This window comes from Chanodichthys erythropterus, chromosome 16 (genome assembly GCF_024489055.1).
Source record: "Chanodichthys erythropterus isolate Z2021 chromosome 16, ASM2448905v1, whole genome shotgun sequence".
NCBI lineage: Eukaryota > Metazoa > Chordata > Actinopteri > Cypriniformes > Xenocyprididae > Chanodichthys > Chanodichthys erythropterus.
Window position 1 is genome coordinate 37004944 of NC_090236.1, and position 11307 is coordinate 37016250.

The 11307-nt window shown below is 33.2% G+C and overlaps 2 protein-coding genes across 2 annotated transcripts; both read right to left on the reverse strand.

The window, feature by feature from the left end:
• Positions 1 to 49: 49 nt before the first annotated feature.
• cbln10 (cerebellin 10) lies at positions 50 to 6721 on the reverse strand. Its single transcript, XM_067363168.1, has 5 exons — positions 3276 to 6721; positions 2951 to 3034; positions 2744 to 2827; positions 1879 to 1998; positions 50 to 1790 (listed from the first exon to the last, which is right to left on the reverse strand). The coding sequence occupies exons 1-5, from the start codon at positions 3442 to 3444 to the stop codon at positions 1507 to 1509; spliced, it is 741 nt and encodes a 246-aa protein (XP_067219269.1). The 5' UTR covers positions 3445 to 6721; the 3' UTR covers positions 50 to 1506.
• A 149-nt stretch (positions 6722 to 6870) lies between these two features.
• Positions 6871 to 8661, reverse strand: LOC137003125 (cerebellin-2-like). Its single transcript, XM_067363169.1, has 3 exons — positions 8470 to 8661; positions 7505 to 7642; positions 6871 to 7404 (listed from the first exon to the last, which is right to left on the reverse strand). The coding sequence occupies exons 1-3, from the start codon at positions 8627 to 8629 to the stop codon at positions 7121 to 7123; spliced, it is 582 nt and encodes a 193-aa protein (XP_067219270.1). The 5' UTR covers positions 8630 to 8661; the 3' UTR covers positions 6871 to 7120.
• Between the last annotated feature and the right edge of the window lie 2646 nt (positions 8662 to 11307).

An 11307-nucleotide genomic window follows, 5' to 3' on the forward strand; every position in this document is an offset into this window, starting at 1 on the left:
TAAATATCTTAATGTAGGCATGGCTATAGTCGCATGTTTTGGCAAACAGTTTAAAAAAAAAAAAAAAAACGGCATATCGTAGCTAAGCCTTGTAGGCTCAGTCACCCCCACAAACTTAAATTAGAAAAATAAATATGCCACAAACTTGAAGCATAATGAAATACTACGCCATCACAGTTGCAACAAAGAAATTATGGCAAAATAGCCTTAAGCCTCGGAACGTAAAAGCGAGGCCAAATAACTAACACACAAAATGTCTAGAATAGAATAGGCTATACCAATATGAACGTAAAATTATCAGCTGACCAAACTCAAAAGTTTATGTTAAACATGGGCTATTAGATAGGCTAATTGGTTTAATATGCCTGACCTTAGGTCTAGTTTGAATTTTTCTTGGCACTATGCAGGAATAAAATAGCATCTATATAGTGTATGATTTTACCCCCAAAATGATAATTGCAAAACATGTTTCTCTGTCTGGAGTCCAGCTGTTTCTGTGAATTGCAGTGATCCATTTGCTTCTTTTTTCTGTAGCTTTTGGCAGTCTGTAAAAATATACCTCAGATTTTGTGTCAAAGATTTCTTTTTTAAGTTCTCGTCAATACAGTGAAAATGAAATCATATTGTACTTTTACCATATATTTACCATAAAGGCCACTATAAAGGTTTTAGAGATAGCCCTTGTTTACAGTATATATCATACTGTAGGTGTCGTAAACATCAGAGGTGTCAAGTAACGAAGTACAAATACTTTGTTACCTTACTTAAGTAGAAATTTCAGGTATCTACTTTACTTGAGTAATTATTTGTCAGCCGACTTTTTACTTCTACTCATTACATTTTTCACGCAATTATCTGTACTTTCTACTCCTTACATTTTAAAAATAGCCTCGTTACTCCTATTTCATTTCGGCTTGTTTTCATTCCGGCTTGTTAATGCTCAGTTGTACACATATATGGTGCTTTAATGTATTTGCATTGTACTAAAATGCGTTCATTTTCAATGGGCATATATGCGGCTCAAACGGGTAGCCTAGTGCATCCCAAATTTTTCAACATTAACATTTTAATATAACATTATAGCCATTGGCCTTTAGAAAAATGTTTTTTTGAGGAGGTGGAGTACACAATAGGCCCCTGTGGCACGGCCTTAGCTTTTGTCCTTAATGGCATTTTTTCCCCCTACATTACTTTTACTTTTATACTTAAAGTAGTTTTGAAACCAGTACTTTTACACTTTTACTTGAGTAAAAAGCTTGAGTTGATACTTCAACTTCTACAGAAGTATTTTTAAACCGTAGTATCTATACTTCTACTTGAGTAATGAATGTGAATACTTTTGACACCAGTGGTAAACATAAGTGATACATAATAATATCAGCATCAAATCTGCATAAAATTTGGTCAAATTCATTCACTCGTAGTCTTACAGACAAAAAAATCATGTGAATTGAACATCTTTTATGATTACAGTCTTGATGTACAAAGATGCTGTGTATGTTCAGATCACATGGGGAAAAGCAGATGTCCACTAAAGGTGCTGTGATGGTGTTCATTGTCAAAAATCCAATATCCAGGATAGAGATTTACGCATATTTTATCCCCCTTTTCCAGCAGCAGAGAAACTCCATTTGAAGAGCCGATAAAGCCACCGTTTTGACGTGCATATGTAGAAATTTCATGCTGGCCGTTCCTAAACAAGCCTGCGACAACCGCTTTATCTGAACTTCCATGGGCCTTAGAGAAAACCCTGAATACATACACTCCCTTCATGGGTGCTGTGAAGATTCCTGTATCAGACAAAAATTACATAAATAACTCAAGATTAAAAAAAAAAAAAATCACATTCACAGTATATTAAGTGATTATATACTGTACCTGTATTTGCATCATAGGCGTCTCCATTATTGAGGAAGATGTGTTTGTAAATCAGGGTTTGTAAAGTGCTGTTTGGTCCATTAGAGGACGACAGAGAAACTGAGAAAGCCACTTTTGAAACTAAGACATAAAATATGTAAGTTAAATTACATAATTAGAAAAGATTTGAGATTCATTTTTAAGGTTTACATACAATAAAGTATATAACTGAAATTCTTTATAAACAGCATTAATTACAAAGCTTGAATAAAGATGAATATGCAAAATTCAGCATTGAAAAATGATTTATTCAAGATTTAAAGGGATAGTTCACCCAAAAATATACATTTGCTGTTAATTTACTCACCCTCAGACTATACAAAATGAGACACTTTGAGATGGATAAAACAAATAAACAAACACATGCATACAAAACAAAATTAACACCCACGTTTGTCAAGGACAAGGATGTAGATTAGAGGTAAAAACGTTGTAAATAATGTTCAGTTTCTTGCATAGTTTCGCTTCTTAAGACCTCAATGTATCATCAGGAGCCGTGGATGTTAATTTTGTTTGGCCGGTATATGTTTATTTGACACCTTATAAATGACTGCAGCCATTGACTTCCATTATATGAATCACCACCGACCACGATTTCAGCTTCTTTACTGTATACTGAAGAAAAAAAAGTCACCTACATCTTGGATGGCCTGAGGGTGAGTAAGTTAACAGCAACTTTTCATTTTTGGGTGAACTATCCCTTTAAATATATTAATTTTTGTGGCTATTTAGTTACATCAGCCCTGCAATTATATGCTAATGCTAAAACATTGATGAGTCTTGTATCATTTTTATTGTACAAAATTGTAATTTAGTGTTATATTACCTTCATTTTGTTTTATTAGATCATCCATTTTTATGTTTACGTCATTTGTTGTTCCACGCAAGGTGTCCAGTTCCTTTGCTTGAGCTGAAATAATTGATCAATAATCATTCATTTATTTACATAAAACATTTCTGATCAATTGTAAAGCCTTAAACTTTTTGTTGTAGCATAGATATGTGAGATTTGTTAACTGTTATCTTTTGTTACCTTCATTTTGTTTAATTAGATCATCCATTTTGATCTTTCTGTCATTCATTGTAACATGAAACTCTTCCAGCTTCTTTGTGTGTGCTACAATAATAATAAAAAAATCATTATCTTTTCATGGACAGTGAAGAAGTTAAATCATCCAGTGTTTCAGATAAGTTGTTAGATCAAAAAGCTACAACTTATTGAACTGGAAAACTGTTTTATGGTAGGACATACATAGGAAACCAACCTAGTTTACCTTTTAATTTGAAGGGTTTTTGATGGAAACCATAGTTTTGTACTTTATTAAAGTTATTCACATTTGTCAGCAGTGTCACATTACCTGTGTTTTCTGTTCTTATTCGCTCCATTTCCTTCTCCATAGATTCCATCCTTGTTTCCATGATCTTCATCTTCCCCAGTTCTTCAAGGATGTTTATGTTTGGTAAAAATAAATCATCTGCCGGTATAGCCCAGACATTGAGCATTAAAACTGTTATAAGAATCAACATTATTTATTGTTCTGTCTGTTACTAGTGATGTATCAACTGAATACCATTCTCTTAAAGACCACAACTTGCGTAATTGTTTAAACAGATCAAGGGACTTTGGACTGCATTTTGAAGCAATATGTTGTAAGCCATGGAATTCCCAGAGTGACATATAGCTGACAAAACACTGGGATAATACTGGATTAAATTTTCCCACATCAATACAAAATGGCAATTTAAAAGCTTGTGTAGATGGTAGTAAGTAACCACTGTACATTGTTTTGTTTTATTGTTTGTGAACCCTTTCATGCATGAATTATGATAACCACAGTCAGGATTTTTCCCTATGCTTTTTTATTGCTCTTAGGGCATGAAGAACAAGATTTGAACTTTTTTCAGAGATTTTCAATTGCAGGAGTTTCAGATATCCACTTAAGTGGACAGTATGCATTTATGTTTTTAACTGAAGAGATGCTGTATTAAATAAATATGGACAAACCCAACCTTTGGTTAAAGATTTAAATTAAGTTTTTAAACCTAGTGGTTGGGTTTGTCCATATTTCACCCAAACATAGGTTGAAACAACACAGCATTTTTTAGAGTGAAATTATATAAATTCATGTGAAAACTACAAAAATAAATAATACAGCTTCAACTCTGTGGAAAGCCAATTCAGACTATGTAGATAACGCTCACACTCCCTCCAGTCTACACTGATTTACCCTTATTAGCTGAACAAATTTATTCTCTTCTCTTTTTGAGAAAACCTTAGACTGAAATCTACAGTAATTTATTGAGGTTTTCAGACTGGAAAAACTAATGATCGGGTGTTTTTTCACATCTCATCTGAAATGAGCAGTGAAATGAGCGGATAATGCATTTCAAGTATTGTGCATTACATAATCAGATTTCTTTGTTGATGTAACGCATCACAAGTATTGTGAATTATGTAATCAGATTACTTTTTGATTAAAGTGTAAAGTAACATTACAAGTAACATGTAGCATGTAATCAGATTACTTTGTTGATGTAACGAATAAAGTAACACATTTCAAGTAATGTGCATTACGTAATCATCAGATTACTTTTTGATGTAAAAAGTAAAGTAATGCATTACAAGTATTGTGCATTACATAATCAGATTTCTTTGTTGATGTAATGCATTACAAGTATTGTGAATTATGTAATTGGATTACTTTTTGATGTAATGAGTAAAGTAACGCATTACAAGTATTGTGCATTACGCAATCAGATTACTTTTTTGATGAATGTGTAAAGTAACATTACAAGTAACATGCAGTATGTAATCAGATTACTTTGTTGATGTAACAAATAAAGTAACACATTTCAAGTAACTTGCATTACGTAATCAGATTATTTTTTGACGTCTCACATCTCATCTGAAATGAGCTGTGTTATGGGTAATGCATTACAAGTAATGTGCATTACATAATCAGATTATTTTTTAATATAGCGAGCAAAGTAACGCATTAAAAGTATTGTGCATTACGTAATCAGATTATTTTTTAATATAACGAGCGGTGTTGGGGGTAACGCATTACAAGTAACTTGAGTTACGTAATCAGATTACTTTTTCAAGTAACTAGTAAAGTAACGCATTACTTTTTCAATTTACAACAAAATATCTAAGTTACTTTTTCAAATAAGTAACGCAAGTTACTGTTTCACATTTATTGACTGACAGCTCTCCTGTCCCCATGTTGAGAGAAATAAAGTGCAGAGGGTGTTGTGTGCGCTGTGTGAACATGATGGTTGTTGTAGTTTTAGACTAAATGTGAACATGCATTTACTTATGTCACTTGCATGAAAACATTCAGTATTCCTCAAAATGAATAAAAACAGTGAAATGCAATCTCAGAATTTTTGCAAACATGTAATAATTAACTATATTAAATTACACAAATACTTTATGTATTTAATCTCAATTATTAACCAATGTCTTTGCTGCTGATCTTCAATATACCTAATTCAACCATACTAATAAGCAAAAAATACTTTAGATTAGAAAGGTTTGTTTGAGCTGTGCCCTCTACTGTACAGGTGTAAATATGCTTTTCCTATAGCCTGAGGCTTATTCATTTCACTTTTGGTGTGAAAGGGCCTTTTTGCCAAAAATAGAACTTTTTTGTTGTTATTAAAAACAAACAAGCCCAGCCCCAGTGAGAAAAAGTAACGCAAAAGTAATGTAACGCATTACTTTTCATAAAAAGTAACAAAGTAAAGCAATTAGTTACTTTTTTAGGGAGTAACGCAATATTGTAATGCATTACTTTTAAAAGTAACTTTCCCCAACACTGATAACGAGCAAAGTAACGCATTAAATGTATTGTGCATTACGTAAGCAGATTACTTTGTTGATGTAATGAGGAAAGTAATGCATTACAAGTAACGTGCATTACGTAATCAGTTTATTTTTTGATGTAACTGCAAATTGCAGTCTAATAACACAAATATATTTATTTACAGCCAAAAAAAGTTACTTTTTTAATAGTATGAATTGTAGCTGAAATATAGCTAGTGATGCATGATGTCCAATTTAGTAAAATTTGTATCAGAATTTACTCCCAATTTTAAAATCAATATTTGAAAAATTTGAAATTTCTACTAGGATAGAAGGAATGAATGGATATTCCGGAGCAACTTGGCAGGTTTAGAGAAAACAAAAATTCCACATACAAAGGCTTGCCACTTGGTGGCAGTGTGTAGGATGACCATCAAAACCCATGCCTATGTAAGGAATGGCTTTTTAATTAGCTGCCCACTGTAGTGATCTTGTGAAAGGGTTAAAGGTGCAAAGTGTAAATTTTAGGAGGATCTATTGACAGAAATGCAAAATGATATACATAACTATGTTTTCAGTGGTGTATAAAGACCTTACATAATGAACCGTTATGTTTTTATTACCTTAGAATGAGCCATGTCTATCTACATACACTGCATGTCCATGTTAAGTCGCCATTTTGTGCCGACATGTTTCTACAGTAGCCCTAAATGGACAAACACTCTATACAGCACCTTTTGTCACTGTTATTATGCTTCTAAATAGTTCTAAATCGATGCAAGCACTATGTTGAATACGCATGAAGAAGTAGTAGTAGTAGTAGTTGTCTGGTTTATTAGAAGCAGAGACTGTTCTTTATTAGAAGTAAGAAAAACCCTCATTGCTTCACTGGCTAACGTACTCTCTGCTGTCTCAGACGACGATCTTTGTCTCGTGTTGGCCAGACGGCCACTGTAGCTTCTCCAAAAGGGAGGGGTGCGAGGGCTGAGCGCCATTGGTTGCAGTTCGCAACCTCACTGCTAGATGCCGCTAAAATTTACACATTGCACCTTTAAGAGGGATTCATTTTTCTTTTTGTGGGATTTTTGTTCATTCAATAATTTCATGTTTCATTCAGAGAAATAATTAACAGTCTGTACTAGCACTTTATTCATGCATAATGTGATTTATGTTTAATATTAATGAATAATAAACAAACAACATCAAAATAGTGTGTAAATATGCTATATTTTAAGGATTTTTGTATGCTATTTTAAAACTTTCTTGTCTGTTTGTCACTTTTGATTGTCCTGTCAAGCATTTTTTTATCTTTACATCTTCAAGAAAATGTTATTTTTTTATTTTTTGTAGCTCAATAAAACCCTGAATTTGAGCTCAATTACACGGGCAATAACTTTAAATAGTAAAAAGAAGATGTCCACTGAAGGTGTTTCGTTTCCACAAATCTGTGTAGATACGACACTGATTTAAGAGTTGAAGATATATCTGGTCCCCTTTTTCCAAAAGAAGAGTGACAGAGTTGCACGTAGTGTCCTCGGTGTCTTGACCGGGAGGGTTATCTGATGCTGCAACCACAAAATTGCCGTTCTTTAGCAGTCTCACACCGGTTGATAGGGCATAAGGATTGAAGACCACAAAGTTGAAGAAATAAACTCCTTTTACTGGTGCAGTGAAGATTCCTGTTGATAACGGCAGAAACATTGGTTCATAAAACAAAAATAACAATAAATACAATTTTTAAAGCATTTAGTAGAATTTCTTTCTGCAATGTTATGATACCTGTATTGATGTCATAAGCATTTCCAATGTTAGTATATGCATTTTCATACACAAGAGTGGTTTCTTCTGCATGAGGGCCATAATATTTGCGGTCTGATGAAGCTGACAGGGAGGCTGAAAAGGCTACTTTCATTCTTTCTGCAAAAAAGAGATGAGAAGAAAATGATCAAGCAGGCAAAAAGAAACTGTAAATATCTTTTCATTTATTTAATCATTGTAATGCTATCTCATGTTTATAAGATCTGACACTATGTTGCTGAAGACTACTGGAGTTATGTCCATTAATAGACACGATACTTACTTGAAGCTAAATTCCAGCACAGCACTTTACAACATTATAGCGCTATATGCTCACCTGTTTGTATTAATAACATACAAACAATATTAATTTAAAATATGTATTACTATATAGTGCATACCATTTTTTTCACTTGATAAACTCTTAAATAATAATAATAATAATAATAATAATAATAATAATAGCCTATTAAGTGAATAATTGAACATCATTACATTCTTTTAACAAATATTTTGAGATTTAACACTTAATTTAACAAGTAATTAAATTAAAGTTTATTGTGAATACATGTCTGGTTTTGAGGGAGGACCTGTGCAACTTTTCTCTATTTACAGATAGCAATCAACAGGTCTTAAAATTTAAAACTTATAATAGGCTTACCATAAATCAGGGTAAGACAAATACATGTTGAGGCTTGATGATGTATTGACCATTACTTCATAGTGTACCTTTAAGTGTATATTCTGCTTTGCATTCAGTGCTATATTGATTAAAAAACAAACAAACAAACAAACAAACAAACAAACATAAAAAAACCTCTAATCTATGTAATTCCACTAAGTTTAATGCTCAAAGAAACAAACTAGTCTCTCCAGTGTGGTCAGTCAGTCTGAGTCAGTTTCTTAAATAATAATATTATTTTACAGTACCTTCATTTTTCACTTACCTGTGTTTTGTGTTCTTAGTTGCTCCATTTCCTTCTCCATAGATTTCATCCTTGCTTCCATCTTCCCCAGTTCTTCAAGGATGTTTATGTTTGGTGAAAGCACATCATCTGCTGGTATAGCCCACACATTGAGCATTACAACTGCAATAAGAATCAACATTATTGTTCTGTCTGTTACTAGTGATGTATCAACTGAATAATCTTTTAAAGACCACAACTTGCACAATTGTTTAAATAGACAGAGAGACTTTGGACTGCATTTTGAAGCAATAGTTAGTTTAAGCCACTTGGAATTTCCAGATTGATGTAAATAGAAAAACTTTATAATGCTGATGGATGGACGTACTGTCCTCGCTGGCTTGACCGGGAGGGTTATCTAATGCTGCAATAACAAGATTGTCGTTCTTCAGCACTCTCACACCGGTTGATATGGCATGAAGACCTGAGGTCATGATAAAATTGTTAAAGCATTGTGTTTAGAATTTATTTGCGCAATATGATGCCTTTATTGATGTCATAAGCATTTCCAACGTTAGTAAATGCATTTTCATTCTTAGTTATTTCGTCATTAAGAGCATTTAACTTTTCCATCATCTTTTTGACTTCGTAAAGGATGTCTGATGACGGTGATATACATTGTGGTCCCTCACACAATAATAAAACTATGCTAATTTCCACTGTGTGATTATGATCGCTTTCCTGTAGCCTCACAAAAACCTAACATTTATAGACTACAAATATTTAATCTTCCCTTTTTTTCATTGAAAAGTGTGCAATTTGGCATTATTTGGGTCCTTCCTGGTATTCAGTAATATTTCAACTTGGATTTTTTTGTTTTAAAATGCATATAATAAATTTTCTAAATGCCCCACATCATTAGGCACATATCACACCCACACCTCCATCAAATCATATTTTCCCGCATCAGGCATTGAAGACTTTTTATTGTTTCAGTTTTTATACACCTTTTATTATCAACCCTGTAATGGACAAAATGGAAAAGGATTTTACACAAAACTACCTACTGCTTACATGTCCTTCATAACAATTTAATAATTACAAATGTGAATTTGATAAGATGATAATTTTCTCATTTTTATGGGACTGAAGTTAAAAATAGACAAACTGTGTGTGTGTGTGTGTGTGTGTGTGTGTGTGTGTGTGTGTGTGTGTGGTCTCTTTATTTTTGCAAAAAAATGTTTTCAATTTAGATGTTTAACTAAAACCACAATTTAATTGTGTCAGTCCTTAACATGTCAGGTGGTAAAGCGAGAAATGCCTTAATTTTTAATCATCTTCCCTAATGTCTTTCCAAAAAAAAAAAAAAAAAAAAAGGTTTGAAGGGTTTAGACTTTACATTCGAATTTATATTTTTCATTTTGTTTTTTATTTTTCATTTTTTTTTTATTAAAATTATACATAAATGAAGATAAAAACTCAATCTCATCATTTTCAACCCCAAAACAATGAGAAATATATGTGATGGGGTTGAAGTTTTTGCTCAAAATGGCCACTGCTCCTTATGTTGTGTAGGAGAGTAGACCATGGCTGCGTTCCAGTTCGTTTTTATGCCCTTCCATCACTAACAAAATTGTTTAATGCAGCATTCAATATGTATGTAGGTGTGTTTGGGTGTTTTAAATATCTCATATAGTTGTTTGAGGTAAAGTAAACGTGATAAGCGGTGACGTCACAATTGTGATGCATTGTGGTATATGGAGCTGCCTGAAGTGTACATATGAAGTAAACTCCCTCTCTTGGTCAAAATTGAGGGAGCGAGGGTTTGTCCGTATAAACGCACTTCACAATGGTGGCAGGGATTGCTATGCTGTGTATTTGTACTTTTGTACAATATAATATTTCTTCTTTAGTGCTTTAAGTTTTTTTAAGTAGTTCAATTTCTTATTGTTCTATTGTAATTCAATAATAAAAGCATCTAGCAATTAGCATATATCTTGACTCCAATAATGCTTTTAACAGCAAACACTAAAAATAAAATGAAATGATCTGCTGATGATCCTGAATGGCTTGTTTAAAGGGTTACTTCAGGATTTAGCATTAAGCTTTGTATTAGTAGAATACCACTAGTATTTTCGAATTAGCGTGCTTTCCCCCTTCATATCAGCCCGAGATGAGAGATTTATGCATTTTTATTCTGTAAAAAAAGCCTCCGATGACGCAAAAATCGTCATTTTGCGTCATCGGAGGCTTTTTTGGCCAGAGGCTTAAAACTACAGCCAGTAATAGCAGGTAGTTCCGCATTTTTTCACCACACCCATACATATGCGCGTTTGAGGTTACTCACGGACATAGATCAATGATTTTATCAAAAGTGGGTGTCAATTATATTTTTAAGCTTACAGTAATTAACTTTATTTTGTCTGCACTACATCAGTGGTTCATCTCGCAAATTTATCGGTCTCTGCAGTCATCTCAACCAATACAGCAACAGGCTTTTGTGGTAACGTTAGCATAAATAGATAAATAAACTCAGTTTTACAGAACAGAGGCTTTACTTCCATAACAGTCAACTTATATGCAACTTATATGTAACTATCTAACGTTATTTTGCTATAGTTTGCAGTTTTACTGCTACCTACAACACTACATATAGGCTACTGTGTTATCAGTAAAGTAAATCAGCGAGTCTTACCTCTAGGCGAATAGTACCAGATGCCCAGGCTGTTCGTCCTCTGGGAAAGTGAATATAGATGGTATCGCGGTGTCCTTCAGAATGATTCTCTTCATTGCAAGGATATTTGGTTCGTAGTCCTCGTGCTTGAAATGGAGACTACATATTCTGCGTTTTTTTAGGTTTTCTATAACGGTGTCATCTCC

What these genes read in the sequence shown, in the direction of transcription:
- cbln10 (XM_067363168.1), bottom strand. Translation starts at nt 3,444, where the DNA reads ATGTTGATTCTTATAACAGTTTTAATGCTCAATGTCTGGGCTATACCG. An exon ending in AATAAGAACAGAAAACACAG is followed by an intron (nt 3,035 to 3,275) that starts GTAATGTGACAC and finishes TTATTATTGTAG; the next exon opens with CACACACAAAGAAGCTGGAA. An exon ending in TCTAATAAAACAAAATGAAG is followed by an intron (nt 1,999 to 2,743) that starts GTAATATAACAC and finishes TTTATGTCTTAG; the next exon opens with TTTCAAAAGTGGCTTTCTCA.
- LOC137003125 (XM_067363169.1), bottom strand. Translation starts at nt 8,629, where the DNA reads ATGTTGATTCTTATTGCAGTTGTAATGCTCAATGTGTGGGCTATACCA. An exon ending in ACTAAGAACACAAAACACAG is followed by an intron (nt 7,643 to 8,469) that starts GTAAGTGAAAAA and finishes TCTTTTTTGCAG; the next exon opens with AAAGAATGAAAGTAGCCTTT. An exon ending in TGCTTATGACATCAATACAG is followed by an intron (nt 7,405 to 7,504) that starts GTATCATAACAT and finishes CGTTATCAACAG; the next exon opens with GAATCTTCACTGCACCAGTA.